At 54.3% G+C, this 18,317-nt stretch overlaps 5 protein-coding genes across 5 annotated transcripts; 2 read left to right on the top strand and 3 right to left on the bottom strand.

Annotated features, from left to right (window-relative positions):
- Nucleotides 1-109: 109 nt before the first annotated feature.
- Nucleotides 110-2,620, bottom strand: BO80DRAFT_506125 (putative triacylglycerol lipase (LipA); the record flags this gene model as incomplete). Its single annotated transcript, XM_025724533.1, has 9 exons — nucleotides 1,763-2,620; nucleotides 1,599-1,713; nucleotides 1,427-1,545; nucleotides 1,312-1,379; nucleotides 1,175-1,265; nucleotides 871-1,124; nucleotides 517-803; nucleotides 306-441; nucleotides 110-252 (listed from the first exon to the last, which is right to left on the bottom strand). The coding sequence occupies exons 1-9, from the start codon at nucleotides 2,272-2,274 to the stop codon at nucleotides 110-112; spliced, it is 1,725 nt and encodes a 574-aa protein (XP_025569782.1). The 5' UTR covers nucleotides 2,275-2,620.
- A 184-nt stretch (nucleotides 2,621-2,804) lies between these two features.
- Nucleotides 2,805-5,520, bottom strand: BO80DRAFT_469363 (putative LysM domain protein). The gene is made up of 2 exons (XM_025723008.1): nucleotides 4,850-5,520; nucleotides 2,805-4,790 (listed from the first exon to the last, which is right to left on the bottom strand). Exons 1-2 carry the CDS (start codon nucleotides 5,166-5,168, stop codon nucleotides 3,259-3,261), a joined length of 1,851 nt encoding a protein of 616 aa, XP_025569781.1. The 5' UTR covers nucleotides 5,169-5,520; the 3' UTR covers nucleotides 2,805-3,258.
- A 390-nt stretch (nucleotides 5,521-5,910) lies between these two features.
- BO80DRAFT_506124 (protein-degrading AAA family ATPase MSP1) lies at nucleotides 5,911-7,685 on the bottom strand. The gene is made up of 2 exons (XM_025724532.1): nucleotides 7,456-7,685; nucleotides 5,911-7,403 (listed from the first exon to the last, which is right to left on the bottom strand). The coding sequence occupies exons 1-2, from the start codon at nucleotides 7,519-7,521 to the stop codon at nucleotides 6,222-6,224; spliced, it is 1,248 nt and encodes a 415-aa protein (XP_025569780.1). The 5' UTR covers nucleotides 7,522-7,685; the 3' UTR covers nucleotides 5,911-6,221.
- A 241-nt stretch (nucleotides 7,686-7,926) lies between these two features.
- BO80DRAFT_418853 (mannose-ethanolamine phosphotransferase MCD4) lies at nucleotides 7,927-11,592 on the top strand. Its single transcript, XM_025718283.1, has 5 exons — nucleotides 7,927-9,887; nucleotides 9,941-10,128; nucleotides 10,187-10,325; nucleotides 10,374-10,482; nucleotides 10,586-11,592. The coding sequence occupies exons 1-5, from the start codon at nucleotides 8,148-8,150 to the stop codon at nucleotides 11,407-11,409; spliced, it is 3,000 nt and encodes a 999-aa protein (XP_025569779.1). The 5' UTR covers nucleotides 7,927-8,147; the 3' UTR covers nucleotides 11,410-11,592.
- Nucleotides 11,593-14,681: 3,089 nt separating this feature from the next.
- Nucleotides 14,682-17,602, top strand: farA (CeGAL family transcription factor). The gene is made up of 6 exons (XM_025714755.1): nucleotides 14,682-14,770; nucleotides 14,844-15,571; nucleotides 15,638-15,710; nucleotides 15,772-16,200; nucleotides 16,255-16,437; nucleotides 16,488-17,602. The coding sequence occupies exons 2-6, from the start codon at nucleotides 14,938-14,940 to the stop codon at nucleotides 17,470-17,472; spliced, it is 2,304 nt and encodes a 767-aa protein (XP_025569778.1). The 5' UTR covers nucleotides 14,682-14,770; nucleotides 14,844-14,937; the 3' UTR covers nucleotides 17,473-17,602.
- Nucleotides 17,603-18,317: the final 715 nt, after the last annotated feature.

The following is an 18,317-nucleotide window of genomic DNA, read 5'->3' as shown; positions in this document are numbered from 1 at the left end:
GAGCATCACTACATATCACCTGATCCTAACATGGATTTAATCCCTACATAGTCCCCTCCCCTTTCGATTTAACCCTACCAATCCTATCACCCTACATCCAACCCCATCTCTACCGAACAATCGTATTAATATACTCCATCCCCTCAGCCCGGTACGTATCTGCCTCCACATAACACTCATTCCTCGGCAACCGGAAGACAAAATTGTAGGGGTCGGCCGGGTCATATTTTGGCCATTGCGGGATATCGGATACTACCACCACCATTATTACTCAGCATGGATAGAAGAGGAAGGAGGATACATACCACCATGTCCATTCGGATCCAAATCCGACACAAAAGCCGTCCACATCCGGGCCGCTAGATTCCCGAGACTGAGACGCGCGGGATCACTACCCAGCGCGGTGATGTTTTGGATGGGGTTGGCGAAGACGAAGGGGATCTATACAGATTGAGTTTTAAGTATTTGGGGAGATATTTAGGTAGTAGGAGGGGAATGGGGGAGGGGGAGACTCACCTCAGCGAAATGTTCCACGCCGATGACGGACGTATCGTTCAAGGCGGCCACGTCCCAGCGGTAGGCATATACGTTCTCTTCGTACTGGGCCATGTGCTGTCCCAGGAGGCGTCGCGGAGCGAACATGCAGATGTCGCCGGCCATGGACTCGTAGCGTTTATATTCGTATCCGCGAGCGGGCCAGGTCACGTTGCCCCAGCCGTAGGGACAGCCGAGGGCGGAGATGTTGGGGTAGTGACTGAGGATGGTGGTTGCTTGGTCTGGGTTGAGGACCCAGCGTTTGGATGCTATGTATGTGGTTAGAGGGGGCTTGGTTTGTGGATAGGGGTTGATGGGGGTTGGGGAGGGGCTTACCCGTCAGCTGCTGAATGCACTCGGCGTCGGTGTTTGTGCCTGTCGTGCCGAAACTGACGCCCTCGTCGGTGTTGGTGCCATGGAGGATGGGCACTTTGGCGAAGCGGCCCTCTGTGATGCTGATCTGGGGGAATTCTTTGAGGAAGATTCCGTCAATGGTGCCGAACCATTCGATGCCGTCGTAGGCAACGGCATAGAGGGAGTCGAACGGGACTTCTCGGAGACATTGGAGGGTGTCTGTGGCTGTGGTGCAGCTGGATCGGAGCTGTTAGTGTGTTTTTGGTCGTGATGGAGGATAACGTACTTGGTTGCGTTCACAAGCTGGTCATACATGGGCTGGTACCAGTCCGTGCCGTTCCACGGAGGTCCAACGGCGTTTCCAGATTCCATGATGGCTGCGTGAGTTAGATCAGTGTGAGAAAGGAGTGTCTGTGTACGCACCGGCCCGGAAAAGGCCCTCGTTATCGCCATCATTCGTGACCAAGTGGGCTCCGACACTGTAAGCACCTCTGTATTTGATGTTAGAGGTGCTGGGAGATAGTTCCGATACACTCACGCCGATTCTCCCCAGATTGTGATTTTCTCCGGGTCTCCCCCAAAGGCCTCGATGTTTTGCTTGACCCAATGCAAGGCTACGCGCTGGTCACGTAGACCTAGGTTCGTGTTTCCTGAAGCCTACAACAAGCCAGATTAGTACCACACATAAGCTGAGACTGAGTGGAACGCACCATGACTTCCTCAGAGTTGAGGAACCCAAACGCCGCAACGCGGTAATTAATCGAAACCCCCAGCACAGGCTTATCGTTCAAGGCTCCCTGATGCAAAATATAACTCATATTGTACCTGTCCTGCCTCAGCACATCACCAAACCATAAGCCCATGGCATACTCACCTCGGATCCGCCGTCGCTCCCTCCATCCAGCCACCTCCGAAGATCCAGATCATCACCGGCAGCAACTCGTCCGAATCTCGCTTCGGACGGATAACATTCAGATTCATACAGTTCTCATTGAACTTGGCCCAGCCCAGCTCCGCCAGCTCCACATTATCAGACCCGTATCCGGGACAATCGTACCCATACTCGGTAGCATTGTAGAGCACGGCACCCGACGCATCCACGCCCGACGCATAGGGTCCCGAATCACTATCATTGGCACTGTAGGTAGTCTTCAGCGTCGAGGGGGTGAATCGGACTGGTTGATCGGCGAATTTGATTCCCAGGAACAATTCCTGGTCGAACTCCGGCAACGAGCGTCCCACAAAGACAGTGTTGTTGAGAGTCACCGACGGAGCCGAGGACGAATTGCCAACATCCCTCTGGACAATATGGCGCTCGCCGGGAAACGCAGACACGCCAGCGATCAATGCGAGCCAAAGGGCCCCGGAAACAAGGCTCCCTGCCATGATCACAGCCAACAATGACTAGATAGTGTGACAGTGTAGCAGGAGCTTGCGATCCCCTACCTGGCTCAGGAGAGGGGAGGGGCACATCCTCTCCGCCTATCTAGTTAATATATTCAACATACTAGTCATTCTTGGTAGATAAATAGCGCCCAGACGCTATTTCTCCGTCGAGAATCCATCTGACTCCATCCTGCATAAAGCCGATGCATGAGTTGCAGGACTCGTTATCCCCGAGAATGCATCCGGGATTGACTCAGGGATGGATGTACCCCGGACTCGCTGGAGATGCATGTACCCCAGGTCCCTCAAACTTAGAATGCCGTGGCCGGGACATGGTAGAGCCGGGGAGATGCAGATTATAGGTGGAAGTTGGTGATGAGGAGCCAAGCCGCTGGGGCGGAGTTTCTCCGTCCATCGCGGGATCAGGACCCCCGTTATTGGTCTCGGCAGCAGGAATAATGCGAGACATTCATCATCTCATATTGGCTGGGCACTGGCTCTTTGCCTAATGCGGCGAGCTCGATATTATTGTCTCGGATTGGGTGGAGAGAACGATCAGCAGGAGATGATGTCAACAAGTCAACTAACAACCCTCTCTTACAGGCAGGACTCTGTCGCAGGCAGCGTGCCTATGTATAAACACATATATTATTCTAGCCTATCGTTCACAACCATCACCCCCATCCGGGTATAGCTGAGACACATAGTGCCGTCTAGTTGTCGATCAATGCCACCGGCACCCTTCTAAGTACAGAAACCAAGACACTCAAGATCCCTAACACCAACCAGTCAGCCACATCAATTACAGTCATAAGACGACGCATGCCTGTCGCGCCGTGCTATGCTTCAAGTACACGAGGCATTTGGTATCGCAAAAGTTGAATACCTGATCGACAGCAGCTGACGCTGCCGTCGAGCCAAAACAGGAAAAATAAATATTAAGAAGCAGAAAAGGACGGAGCCTGGTGTGCGAGCATTCGCCCATCAATCATCTTTCGCCCGATCCCCTCCAGAACGAGTCCGGCTCGTCCCAGGTGAAGGGCTAGGAAAACGCCCCCGCAAGGCTGTTCCATTGTGAAGGCTTGACCCCGACCGTAGCAAATCGGGTCTCCACCGGGGCTCGGATATCGCATTCGAGGAGCTTCGGGACTCCAACCCGTCGTTCAACTCGATGAGGTCTCCGGTGCCTCGTCGCCCAATCGCCTGCGCTGGATCGTCCCTCGGGAAACTTTGCGGCTGCTGCAATTCGTTCAAACTCGCCTTGGCTCGAGTCGTCATCTTCCTGACCCAGGACTCGACTGCCCCACCAAGATGGTCAAGGCCGGTTGGCGTGTTCGCTGCTGCTGTGGACGTGCTCTCGGAGGAGCCTTCAAAATCCGGTGGATGCGCCACGGGTGCGAGATTCGGCAAATGCTGCGCAAAGAATTTGCTAAGTCCATCCATGGCGGGGCCGGGAGCAGTAGAGTCATGGTCGAGGGTACCAACGCCAGGCCCAGACAGCTGGATGCCGCTACGCTGGCGTTGATGACGAGCACCCGGCTTGGGTTTCAAAGAGGTGCGCGATGCAGACGAGTCGGCATGCGGCCGACTCCAGGGAGGAATGGCGGGCTGTGCGGCTGTCGACTCGACTGGTGAAGACGACGAGGAAACGGTTGTGGCTCCTCGACCGGATACTGGAGACGATACCGAGTCGGTATACGCTATGGATTTCCGCCGCGTTCGTGGGAAAAACCCCAATGTCCTCCGGGGGACGCGCCCAATCTCCACTGGTGCAGGAAACCCCTCAATATGCACCCACGACTCGTGTTTCCAGGTTCGGTCACCCTCAAACTCTGCCGCTGGAGCTGCAGGCGTTACCCCCTCAATGGACTCGGACGCAATAGGGGCTATGGAACTGCCGCTGAGGTCCTCTATAGACTCACGCTCCTGCCGAGCCTCACCCAAAAGATCCTCTTCTTCTATTTTAGGCCGAATAGGCCGTCCTTTGACCGAGCAGGAGCCGACCGGCAGAAGGACCGTTTTCCGGCCTTGAATGCTATCGCTAGGCCAAAATCCGTTGGCCTTCCGAAACACCGCAGGCTGACAACCGTATCGTATCGTAACCCCGGTGATCGTGTCCGTGGCTTGTACATGGTGTATATATGCTAAAGCGTCCTCGTCGTGGTCGGGGTCAACTGTCGAATGACCCGCCCGATCGCTAGAATCCCGCCGCTTGTGCCGGGCGGTGGTGCTCCAAGCCGGACCTGTGTCTGCCAACAACAGCGCTTCCCTTTTCTTTGCTTGCACTAACGCCTGTCTCTCCTCTTGGGTTCCGCTTCCGATTTCTGGGGTGGAAGGGGCAGACGGCCCCCATGTCGAAGGTGCCGTCCGTGCAGGCGGTCTCGGATAAGCATCCGGGCGCGATGGTTTTCTTGCATGCGTCTTGGTGGTTCCATTGGTGGCCGGTCGTGCGATATCGCTTCCTAGAACTGACGAGGCCAGACTCTGGAGCGACGTCCATGATACGTCCAAGAAGTCTACAGCAACTCGCAACTCAGTAAATCCATCTAGCTCTCCTTATCATGGCATAACCTACCTAGAGAATTATTTCCTTTGCTACGGCTGGCAGCTGCGGTAGCTCGAGAGGGGTGCCTCATGGGTATGGGGGACACTCCGCGGGACGGGTTGGGTGATGGCGTAGCACCGCGGGAGCGAACAGCGGAGGTATCGGGGGATAGCATTGACGACAGCCCGGAGGACTGCATTTGTCTCCCATTCTCGTCGGCATCATCATCGGTAAACGATATCAGACGGCGGGTGCGCGATCGCACGGTCGAGGTGGATCTCCGGCTGGTATTTGTCGTGCTCGCGGTCCCAAGGTTAAAGAGGTCGGCAAAGCCGCCGTTGGAACTCATCCCTGGCGACAAGGACGATAAGATAGATTGAAGGAGGGGCGGGTGTCGTCAGGTCACCGGCAGGAGCTCAGGGTTTGCGTGTGAGATCGCCCAGGCACAAATTGCCATCGGAGGTCTCTACGACAGACCATTCGTCATCCGGGCTCTGTAGTTATCGCATCCGTGTCCTGAAGCTCGGAGCTAGCACGGGATCCAACAACCGATAATATCACCTGTGTTTCGAGTTGATGAAACGGGGGCACAACCCAAGTCGCACGATCTGAAAGGTTGAATCCAGGGGGGGGAAACCAAGCGCTGAGGCCGACTTGGGGAGGTTGGGGGGAGGAGGAGGAGGAGGAGGAGGAGGAGGAGGAGGAGGCGCGGGATGAAGGAAGAGGGAGAAGTATGGAGTTTAGTCTCCTGTGATGACGACTCAAGTCGGCAGATCAGACGGCGGCAGGGCGGGGTGGCTGTCTCATGTTCTGCTCGGGGCGAGGTGAAAGAAGCAGCTGGGGATTTGCGATGCTTCGATGCATGCAGCGGGCAGGCGTAGAAATTGAAGCGATTGAAGCGAAGAGAATCCGATCGGCAAGAGGGCTTCCCAGCTGAAGGCAGGCCTCCGGGGCCATTACCTCGCCGTAACAATCTGTTGCTGCCTCTTGACGTCGGCCGGTGGCGTACCGGTACGTACCGTATGGGAATACCACGGATCGGCGGCGAGGCCTTCTTGGCCCCGTCCCTCGGGGACACTGGCCACGTATACGTACGATGGCATTGATATTTATCTACTTTATACAGAACAGGTCGGATGGTGAAATTCACGTTCCGGATTTCGTCAGCGGGTATATCGACTCTGGGTCTGTCCAGGTCGGCCGTTCCATCATGCAGATACTCGATGCATCCCAGATCCCTGGTACCCCCATACAAATCACAGCCATTATATCCGGTAGTATATCCACAAGGAAATGAAAGCAAAGAAAGAAACCCAACGCCTTGCCCTTTGCGCAGTACAGACCTAGAAGGGACACAAGATGATCTGCGAGTTCATACAACATTCAAGAAGGCGAAAGCCATCTACTCTGGCGGTTCGGCCATCTCCGCGGGGGTTCGTGCTTCAGCTTCAGATGCTGCTTCCGATTCGGTGCTCCATTCTTTCTCCGAGCCGGCTTTGTTCTGTAGCTGGGCAGGCGGGGGGATGACCCGGACTCCCCCGGCGCGCGTAAAGAAGTCTTCCGTACGAAGACCACGCACTTCTTTGGGGTTGACTGCTGTCATTTTGAGCCCATCTGCCTTTTTCTGACGGATTAATTCGCGCACCGGCACCATGGCGGCATCTCGACAGGCCTCCTTAATATCGCTCCCCGACATACCCGCCATGGCCTTGACGAGATACTGGAGATCAAAGTTATCCCGATCAACCTTGGTGTCCTTGAGGATTAAACTGAGAATCCTGAGCCGCTGCGCTGCAGGGGGTAGAGAGACGGGGAACTTTTTAGGCATCCGTCGGAGGATGGCCTCGTCGATATCTCCCATGCGATTGGTGGCGCCCAGGACGACCACTCGTTGAGGTTCACCCATCGAATTTGCTGATGTGAGACCGTCCCAATGGGTCATGAACTCTGCCTTGACCATTCCACTGGCCTCGTGCTCGCCGCTCCGTCGGGTTCCCAGCACGGCATCGATTTCATCGATGAAGACGATCGAGGGCTGCAACTTCCTGGCGAGCGAAAAGACAGCATTTACCAGCTTGTTCGAATCACCGTACCATTTCTCGGTCAGTGTAGAGATGTGTAGGTTAATGAAGCATGCCCCGCTCTCATGGGCCAGCGCTTTGGCAAGCATAGTCTTTCCGCATCCTGGCGGCCCGTATAGAAGAACACCAGATGGCGCTGTTAGAAGCGATGACGTTGAAGCGTAGAGGTGGGGCATCGTAAGAGGATAGATGACCGATTCTTTCAACTCCTCGATGATCTCATCCAGACCTCCGATGTCTTCAAATGATACCGAAATGTCATCTGGCGCAACGACATCCATGGCGATGGCCTGTTCATACTGATTGAGGACCAGATCACCCCTCTTTTGCCGGCGCGACCCCTTTCCTCCACGACGCGGTGAATCTTCATCTGACTCGTCTCCTCCGTCGAGTTTCCGTAGGATCGCGGCCGATTTGCGTCGTTGTTCTTCTTTCTTCTGACTCTCTGGGTCGAAGTCAAGGCGAGATAGGAGGTACCGGATAAGGAAGTATGCAGACGCCGACTAATAGCAACGGTTAGTCGCAACACAGGTTTCACAGCGCTATGAAACTTACGGTGCCCGCAACCATCACCAATTCTTGCAAGAACTGTTGCCATCGGGGACCGCGAGCTGAAGCCATGACGACAGAATGGCGGAGCAAAAAGACCAGTCGCTTCGAATATGCCCAAAACAAAAAGACTATTAGTCCCCAGAAATAACGTCCTTTAGAAAAGCCCCGAGTCCAGCACGGCAAGAAGTTCGATTAAACCTGGAACATGCATGCGATGAGGGTCGGAGCGGCCGTCGGCGACTGCCAAAGCAGCTGTGGCGCGGACCGGTCGGAGACGTGGCTTTGCCGACGGCGTCACATGCTGCCCTGCCACACTGTACTAGTAGTGTTGGCTGACTGGCTCACTGGCTGGCCCGCCTTCAACTTTCAGGGTGCTGCGCCCGGGGACCTTGCGGCCCGCCGTAGCCCCGTCCGTGTCGAATCGGTGGCCCGCCATTGGCTGCGGGCCTTCCCCAAGTTCCCCCAATTCAGGCACGCGGAAAAGTGCTCAGCAGCTGCCAGCCTGCTAAGGACTCACTGTCTCTTCCTAAGCTCGACGCGAGGAAGTGGTTGCATCGGCCTACCTCGCCGTCTTCTATCTTCTCTTTCTTCTTTGTATCTATTGCTTGATCTAATGGTTTCTCCACGTCCTCGGGACTCAATTTCACTCCTTTAATTAACCCTTTCCCCGAGTCGGATCTCCTGTATCGGAAATCATGGCGCGTCTCGGCCGTGTAGGGTTTCTCACCCTCGCGGTGGTGTTTCACTTAATTTACGCCTATTCGATCTTCGATATCTACTTTGTCAGCCCAATTGTTAGTGGTATGAAATCGTTTCGTGTGGAACGAGAACCCGATGCCGCTGCTCCCGCCAAACGTCTCGTTCTGTTCGTTGCCGATGGCCTGCGTGCCGATAAAGCCTTCCAGGCATTGCCTGACCCCGACGACACCACTGGAGAGGATACGGAGCCCATCTACCTAGCACCATACATTCGATCGAGGGTACTGTCCCACGGCACCTTTGGAATTTCCCATACTCGAGTCCCTACCGAGTCGCGGCCTGGCCACGTTGCGCTTATCGCGGGGTTGTACGAGGATGTTTCAGCGGTAACAACAGGATGGAAGCTAAACCCGGTGAACTTCGACAGCGTCTTCAATCGCAGCCGGCATACATGGAGCTGGGGGAGTCCGGATATTCTTCTAATGTTCCAGGAAGGCGCAGTTCCCGGAAGGGTTGACGCGGACACGTACGGAGAAGAGGCAGAAGACTTCTCATCTGACGCAACACTGCTGGACACCTGGGTCTTTGATAAAGTGAAGGAATTGTTTACTTCCGCCAAAACGGATCCTGAGTTGAATGCGAAATTGCGCGAAGACAAGTTGGTTTTCTTCCTGCACCTCCTCGGGCTCGATACGACGGGCCATGGATTCCGTCCATATTCGAAGGAATATCTGCGCAATATCAAACTAGTGGACAAGGGGGTGCAAGAAATCACGCAGCTGGTGGAGGAGTTCTATGGAGATGATGAAACCGCCTTCGTTTTTACGGCGGACCACGGAATGAGCGATTGGGGCAGTCATGGGGATGGCCATCCGGACAATACGCGGACACCACTCGTGGTCTGGGGCTCTGGGGTGTCCGGTCCTAGATACACTCAGGAAGGCACGCTAACGGGTCATGAGGATGGTGTCTCGTCCGACTGGGGCTTTGACAACATTCAGCGGAATGATGTTGCGCAGGCTGATGTTGCAGCCCTGATGGCATACCTTGTTGGACTTGACTTTCCTACAAATTCGGTGGGTGAGCTACCTCTGGAGTTCTTGGATGCCAGTCCAAAGGATAAGGCCCTTGCCGCGCTAGCCAATACTCAGACGGTCTTGGAGATGTACCGTGTCAAGGAGGAGCAGAAAAAGGCCGCCCTGCTTCGGTATAAACCCTTTGCGCCTCTGGCCGATCATGGCCAGACCTCGGTCGATGAACATCTTCAGGAGATAAAGGCTAAGATTGCAGACGGCTTGTACGATGAATCTATCGAAATGTCCTCTGCTCTCCTGGCCACTGCTTTGGAAGGTCTGCGCTATCTACAGACATATGACTGGCTCTTTCTGAGAACTATTGTCACATTGGGTTACCTAGGTTGGATCGCATATGCTCTAACCACGGTTATCGACTTGCATGTCCTTCATGGCACTGCTGACTCGAACCGGACAGTATTCAGCACTTCATTCTTCTCCTCTATCCTTGTTGCGCTTTTCTCTGTCTTTTTCTTTCAACGCTCCTCCGGGCGGTACTATTTCTATGGGTTCTTCCCGGTCTTTTTCTGGGAAGAGGTGTTTGTCCGACGAAAGGCTTTACTTGCTGGCCGGGAGATACTCATGAGTCATGTCCACTCAGCGAGTGGCTATGTCGCGTTTGGATTCCAGTCATTGATTTTTGTAGGCGTATTGGAGGCCCTGGTATGTTGCTACACTCTAAGGGACTGGACGGCCTGGCTAACGGTCGCTTATAGGTGCAATCTTACTTTCACCGCGAGATCTTTACCGTGTGCTTTATCTTGGGCGCTTCTTGGCCCTTGTTCTATGGGGTAGGATTTGTTAAGAAGCATGCTCTACTTTCTCTTTCATGGGCCGTCGGCTGCCTTCTCATGAGTGGCTTCACTTTGCTCCCGGCAAATAAAGTCGAAGACATAGGCATGATGTACGTTTTCCCGGGCGCATGGAAGTGACTTGCTGGCCTTGACTAATCGCACATGCAGAACCTGGAGCGGCCTGTTGATGTTCTTCACGGGCCTGTTGTACTTGCTCTTTGAAGATTACGTCTTGGGACAGAAGTCCTCAACTCAGTCATCCTTTGCCATTTCTAGCCGCGGCTCACGCACAATCATGGGCGCGCAGGTATGTGCGAATTTCCTAACATGGGGATAATCTGCTAATGCTAAGTAGCTGGGTATGGTCTTACTTGCCTTGATAGTCACGAGGTCTAGTGCAACTTCTATCCAAGCCAAACAAGGACTGCCGTTCGGCAATCAAGTGGTTGGTTGGTTCGTTCTAGGTAAGTGTTTAATGTGAACGGGAAACTCGAGCTGTCTACGGGCCATTCCCTATTATCTATTGTTTAGTATAAAGCTGCATCCCTGGCTAATACAGTAAACTAGTTGCATCACTCCTACTCCCGTTTCTCTACCGACTTTACTCGAATAGCCACTACCTGCATCGTCTGATGGTCCTCTTCCTCACTTTCTCCCCGACATTCATCATCCTCACCATTTCTTACGAGGGCCTATTTTATTTCGTCTTCTGCATGACCCTGGCCACTTGGGTTCGGCTAGAGCATGCCATTTATGTGTATACGGCAGCCACGAGAAATGGGTCCGCACCTTCCAAGAAGCCTGGCACGGAAGCCACGGCAGTTGTTGAAGGCCAAGCTTACCGCTACCGGACACTCGGCGTTTCAGATGCGCGTGTGGCTTTGTTTTTCTTCTTCCTCCTGCAATCCGCCTTTTTCAGCACCGGGAACATCGCATCAGTCTCCTCGTTCTCACTGGAGAGTGTGTGCCGGCTCATTCCGATCTTCAGCCCGTTCAGTCAGGGCGCCCTACTTATCCTGAAGCTTCTCATTCCCTTCGCAATCATCAGTGCTAACCTGGGCATCCTTAACCGCCGATTGGAGGTCGCCCCCAGTGCGTTGTTCATGGTTGTGATGTCGATTTCGGATATCATGACGTTGAACTTCTTCTACATGGTCCGGGACGAGGGCTCCTGGTTGGACATTGGCACGACGATCAGTCACTTCTGCATTGCCAGCTTCCTGTGCACGTTTGTGGCGGGACTGGAGTTCCTCAGCGAGGTGATGATCGGTGGAGTCGACTTTGGGCCCCGGGCGACGGCATTTGGAGCCGCTGTCGTCGAAGCTGTCAATGGATCGGCGGAGACCGACACCAGTGAAAAGCCAGGCGAAACGGACAGTCGCACCACCTAATAGATCTCAGGTCTGCGCGACTTTTGCAACGACGCGCCAGCAAGCTCCACCAGGAGATGTAATGAATCTTGTACATGTGTGATATAGTTAGATACGTGCATTGGACTAATATACACTACTCCGGATGAGGCGAAAGCCCCGGATCGTCCGAATTTCTATTGTTGCAGCCCGGGGTCGCAAGTCGTTTCCTGAAGGGTAAACGACATGTCCCGGACAAGATGTGTTTCTTGCAGCTCTAGTTTATATTTTGCTTCTGCACTGTTCCCGTCCTGCATGGGCTGTGAATTCGTGGGTTGGTGGTATATAGAGGCCTCAGCCGAGGTTTCACAAGCCGAAGGTGACGCCATCCAGCTGCCTGGGGGCGAGCCGTCTAGACCCGAGAGGGCAAGCTAAGATCGCTCCGGGTCGAGGGCATCCACCCAGGGCGCCCCCCCTGCATGGCTGACAGGCCAAGGGCTGAGTTGCGGGGAAGCCGCCGTTCGCAAGGCCAAGTCAGGCACGCCCATCCATTCTCCTTCCGGCACAATGGATCGAGTCCCTCGTGGATACTGGAACATAATCCCCGGTGACATCGGGGTTCGCGAGCGGGGGGGCAGAACCCCGAGGACGCTCAGAACGGCATGGACTGCGAAGGATGGGCCGCTGGGACTTCCCATTGGGTTGGGAGCATCGTGATTCTCTAACCGGGATTCTCCTGCATTAACCTGAAGACACGCAATGAGGGCGGGGAGGGTTGCGGTAGGTTGAGGGCCCCTGATGGGGGTTGGCTCATGCAGGATTCCCCATGATTGATTAATCCCTCATGGACAGGTGGGTGAGATTCCCCGATAAGCCTCCGTCTGGATAATCCTAGACAAGGATATTATGATGACTGGTGGTGGTGTTGGACAAACTACGAAAGCATGTTCGACACGCCCGGGGGACGGGCGCGCTAATTAGCATGAGAACCAAGATTTGTGGTCAGATGAGTCGGACCCAAAAACTGGAACGGTGCTCGTACTAGAGACTCGGAGCTTTCCACGTTCGGGTTTCCAGGAGTCCTTGCTCCGTAGTAGAGACTCCATAGTAACTAGATAGACATTCTTCCTCCATCTCCGTTGTCTCTCCTCCGATGGCTGCCTCTTCTGCTTGTGTTCATGGGGTTGGTCCTTTTATTTCCGCGACCGATGCACAAATGGGCATAAGCGGAATTCTAATGACGACGAAGCAACCGGCGGACTCCACTTGTGGAGTGGAAAAAGAAAATCAACAAAGAAGCTTAAAATCCACGGGAGAATGCATTATTATCATTATTAATGGAACCTGCACACCTGTTGTACAGTAGTGCGAAGTGAAGGAGGACCCGATGCATCTGCTGCGACATTTGGACTCGAGCATTCGATCGTAGATCCTACTTGATACTCGATGAAGATGAAAAGATACCCATCGGGATTCCTTCTCTAGGATTGTACGGGGTACTTCAAAGGATCCGTTCGGGGTTAGGGCGCCGAACGAAGTAGTACCTACTGGGTGCACTCTTCAGACAGCTGGGGGGGGAGGTGACGATTTCCCCCCCTTCATCATCATCTGTCAATGTCTCATGAGTCATGACATTACAAAGCAGTCGTATTGTGCTTACCTTTTGAGGCCGTGGCTCCAGGAGCATCATGCCCCAATCCACAGGATCAACCCGTACCTGAACCGTGTCTTCCGGGTTGAGCAAGGCCTGAAATAGCTACACACCAACGCGATGGACCCTGGCTGGATCCCCTAAAGGCCTTGGCCCGACCGTAATTTCTGGACCGACGACAGGGAACGAAGCAATACTAAGCAACCTTCTCCACAGTTCCGGCTTCCCCCCTCCCCCTTCTGCCTGGGAGTCCCTCCGTTCAGTCACAGTGTTCCCTCCGACTGCCTGACGCCACCCTGCAGGGCCACACCATCAGTCCGCAACGCTTTCTGCTGCGGATGCCATTGGGTTGACTGGACCTGGTTCCTTTCCTTTGCCAAAGTCAAGTCGCAGGTCGCAAAGAGTCGCAACAGCAGTGATCGCCTCGCGGGTTCCTGAAGTCCCTCCCCCAGTCTTTTTATTTTTATTATTATTCTTATTCTTATTCTTATCATCCCGGGAATTTTCTCCCCTGCCCCTCCTGGTCCATCGTCGTTCCTCTCCTCCCTCCCCTGTGACCTCCGCCAGACCCCATCCATCGCATCCATCGGTCGGGTGGCGTTCAGTTCCTCTCCCCTCCTGCTTGGTGCTTGGCCTGTTCCGTTCCGTGCTTCTGCTAGTCCAGAAGCTGTCCCAGACGGTTTAGAAAAAGCAACCCACCAGTCACCACTCACTCACTGCCTCCCAGGCTCTCACATTGCCATCGTTACTTTTTCCCCTCGACCTGCCCTCACCTTTCCTTTCCTGCCGTCTGACGTATTTTCCTCTTTTGCCCTTTTTGCGATTCCCGATTCCCAAACCTTAACGAATCTCCCGACCCTATTTTTTACGGCCCTCGCTGATTCAGCGCCCATTTCTTTGTCGCAAAGTCTCTGGATGGATACCTGGTGGCCATGAGCACGGCAGAAAACCACTCAGATCCAACAGCCTCCAAAACCAGCCCAGCCCCAAGTACAGCGGGCTCAACAGGGACCTCTGGTATTACTGTGCGCACGGGATCTAACGGACACATGAGTTTCAGAAGGTGAGTGGTGACAGTTCGGTCGTTGCTTTTGCCCGTTTGCGCTCGCGGGGCTGTGGTGAGGATGAAGCGCCTGAAAGCCAGGCGCAGACCCTCAAACCGCGATCCGGGTGGCTACCGGGCGAAAAGTATAGATTCAAAATTGGTCGAGACCTTCGAGAAGCTAACCTGCTTTATCTAATCGCCTTCTCCAACAGACAACGTGCGTCGCGTGCTTGTGAGGTACGTCTTGCTTCCTGCGAGGTCGCGTTTGTGCTGGGAGCCTCGGCACCTCGGCTCAAGCGCAGCTTGTTCCCTCTCTCCCTACTCGCCCGCCCGCAGACTATGCGACGGCTCCCTCAAGGACAAGGGCAATCCAACCACACTTACTCCAATTACCAAGACTTTCTTTGGCTAACATCATTCTCTTGCGCTTGTTAAGACATGCCATGCTCGAAAAGTGAGCCTCCCCCTTTTCTTGAAACCTCCCGTCCCCACCCAGATGGGTGCCTCCGGGCCGTGTTTTGCGGTGCGCCCGAGATTTTGACGACCGACCGAGCTTGCTAATCATGCCACTCCAATGACCAGGTTCGCTGCGATGCGGCCAGTCTAGGTGTGCCATGCACCAACTGCGTGGCCTTTTCGATCGAGTGCAGAATCCCTACGCCGAAACGCAAGAAGAACCAAACCAAATCGAAGGATAATACAAGCGGGTATGCCCCTCAATGCTCCCTCCCGTCCTCATGGTACACTTTCACTGACCATGCCATCCCTTGGTCTTACTAGAGGTGAGGAAGTCGAAGCAAAATCGCCGCCGAGCAAGCCGGAGCCACCAGCAATACCGAGCGGCAAGGATGCCTTCGGTTATCAGAGCAACCCAATGGCCGTCGACGGGATGCCGGTTACTACCCTCACGGAAACACAGGCCGCTCAACAGGCTTCCCATAATTCAATGTACGCCCAGTTTATGAAGCCCAAGTTTGCGCGCGCCCCGATAAAGGAACCAGGACGGGTTGCCTATCTCGGCGAGTCGTCAAACCTATCGCTCCTCGTTCAGGATCGCCATGGGACCACCGATGTTGTACACTACCCTCTGCCTCCCAACATGGGAGGCACGCCCGCTCGGTTGACGGACCTGGACAGCCTGGAGTTGGATATTCTGCACCAACGTGGTGCCTTCTTGCTGCCGCCAAAGCCCCTGTGTGACGAGCTGGTCGACGCCTACTTTAAATGGGTTGCCCCCGTGGTCCCCATCGTTAACCGCAGCCGCTTTTTGCGGCAATATCGGGATCCGAAGAACCCCCCATCTTTGCTGCTTCTCCAAGCCATTCTTTTAGCTGGCTCGCGGGTCTGTACCAATCAGCAACTGATGGACGCCAATGGTTCAACCACGCCAGCTGCCATGACATTTTATAAACGGGCAAAAGCACTCTATGATGCGAATTATGAAGATGATCGTGTCACCATCGTCCAAGCGCTGGTTCTTCTAGGCTGGTACTGGGAAGGGCCTGAAGGTAGGCATAGTTGTGCATGCAACTCGTGCCCTTGACCCCTACAGGAGCTTCGCTAACACGCCTTAGATGTCACGAAAAATGTCTTTTACTGGACAAGAGTGGCGATGGTCGTTGCTCAGGGTTCGGGTATGCATCGAAGGTATGTTTAGCTCTTATCACATTCTGCGCATTTTGTAGAAGACTTATTGATGGCGCTGCAGCGTGGAATCTTCCCAGCTTAGCAAGCCTGACAAGAGGCTCTGGAAGCGAATCTGGTGGACCCTCTTCACGAGAGACCGATCGGTGGCTGTCGCGCTCGGACGGCCCATCGGCATCAACACCGATGATTCGGACGTGGGGATGTTGACCGAAGATGATTTCATCGAAGACGAGGTCGATATTGTTGCGGAGTATCCGCCCGACCCGGTCCACGTACAATTCTTCCTTCAGTATGTCAAGCTCTGCGAGATCATGGGCTTGGTTCTTTCCCAACAGTACTCGGTGGCCTCGAAATCTAGGCGAATGAATGCTATGGATCTCACCCACTCGGATATGGCATTGGCAGACTGGCTTCAAAACTGCCCTAAGGAGGTGTGTTGGCAACGGCAACGGCATCACTTCTGGGCAGCTCTTCTTCATGCCAATTATTAGTGAGTTATTGCGAGATGATGATTCGTATGCTTTCGCGCTAACTTGACCTAAAGCACCACGCTTTGTCTTCTACATCGAGCACACATGCCGCCTGCGTCTTCTGTTTCGAGTAATTACCGCGTGGAAGAGATGGCGTACCCATCGCGAACGATCGCGTTCCAGGCTGCCGGAATGATCACCTCGATTGTGGAGAACCTCCAGAATCACCATGAAATCCGATATGCGCCTGCCTTCATGTAAGATGACACATCTGCCAGATGCGGATAGCGCGCTGACCCCTGTACAGTGTCTACAGCTTGTTCTCGGCTTTGATTATGCATGTCTACCAAATGCGATCATCCGTTCCCTCAATTGTGGCTACCTGTCAGGAACGTATCAACATCTGCATGCAGGCCCTTAAGGACGTGTCCAAAGTTTGGCTTGTGGCCAAAATGGTGCATACGCTTTTTGAGTCTATTCTTGGAAACAAAGTCCTGGAAGAGCGCCTTCAGAAAGCTGCAGGCAGAAGACATCAGAGAGTACGGCCCGAGACGATGCAACAGCCGCCTGCGAAGAGGCCCGAACCCCCGAAGCGCAAGTTCGATGAGATGGAATTCGGCTTGCCCAATGGGGGACGTCCCACACCGCCGGTCTCTTACGAGCGATCTCGTCCTCAAACGCCTGCAGTCACCCCCTCAAGGGAGATGCAGCCTCCTGGTCTAAGCTTGCCTCAAGGCTCTCCTCCAGCCCCAGGAGGGCCGGGAGTTTCTCGCGGAAATACGCGCCCGACGACCCCTTTCAACCAATTTTCCTTGCCTGCAACGCCACCGGATCTATTCCTTGTTACGCGTACCTCTCCCAACCTTTCCCCGTCCCTTTGGGAGAACTTCCAGCCGGACCAATTGTTCCCTGATGGCACAGCATTCTTCCCAGAATTGACGTCTCCCCAACCGAACGCGGTTGACCCGCAACTCCAGATGCAGTCTCAGCTACAAGCTCAGAACATGGACCAGCGGCCAATAATTCCTCAACAAATGGCGGCGCGCGGCAGTCTTTCTGCCGCTCAGGGTAGTCCAGAGGTTATGTCGACTCTGACCCCTGGGATCAGCCTGCCAGGTCAGCAACCACAGCAGGTGTTTGGGTTAGAGAGCCAGCAGGGTTGGCCGATGCAGAGCATGGACGCTGCTTTGGGTGGGGCGACGATGGATGCTGCAAGCCAGGATGACAACTGGAGTAGTAGCTCACGGAGCGGGCCGACAGCTCCAACCACTCTCAATGTGGAGGACTGGTAAGTTTTCTGCGACTTGGGCTGAGGCTATCCGCGCGCATGGGTGATTAGAACCACTAACCAATGCTCTTCTCGCAGGTTCCAATTCTTCGGCATTAACGGTAGTTTTGGCGACCTGGCAACCTAAGCGGTGTCGGGCTTGTGGATTCTCTTCTTTTTTGTGATCTAACAGGGCGTGGGCGGTTATTTGATGGATGTACGGTCGTGCTGGGCTACATCACCAATACCACGTGCAGGTGGTTCTTCGGAAGGGTGTAGCATGCTATGTATTTGGCTACGGTGGATCTCATGTTCAGCTCTTCCTGGTCGTTGGAGGTATGGGCTAGTGTCATTCCTCGGGACGGAGTAAGGAGCATTGGGCGAATGCGCCCGACATTCATGTGTATAATGACCTCAGTGGCAGATTTCGAGTTGATGCACTCTGCCGTGCAACCTAGTAGATAATGATATCGAGCCCTCTGGGCCGAAGAAGGCCGCCTCCATCCTCGTACACTTGATAGTTGATACCTCAGGCGATGGATGAGTCAGTGGCAGGACGCGTCCCGACTGGGCCTAGCGGATGACGACATCGCGGCCTGGCCGGTTCAACCAATGACAGGGCACGGGATCTGGGGCAATCCTTACCGACTTGGGCAACGGCCAATGCTGACTACGACTCGGGGTGACTCTTCTGGGGAAGATAATAATTTCGCCCTTTTCCATACCAGCACCTTTGCTATCCCATCATTCTTTGGCAATCCCATTGTTGTTTTTGCCATTGTCATCGCTCTTCGCTTCCATTCCATCTGCTCTGCCGTCCTGTGGTGTCTATCACCTCACCTCAACCCCTTTCCATCGCCCTTTACGATC

The sequence above is a fragment of the Aspergillus ibericus genome (assembly GCF_003184845.1).
Source record: "Aspergillus ibericus CBS 121593 unplaced genomic scaffold BO80scaffold_74, whole genome shotgun sequence".
In the NCBI taxonomy this organism is placed as follows: domain Eukaryota; kingdom Fungi; phylum Ascomycota; class Eurotiomycetes; order Eurotiales; family Aspergillaceae; genus Aspergillus; species Aspergillus ibericus.
Note: the sequence above shows the minus strand (reverse complement) of the source record. Positions and strands in the feature narration are given on the sequence as shown.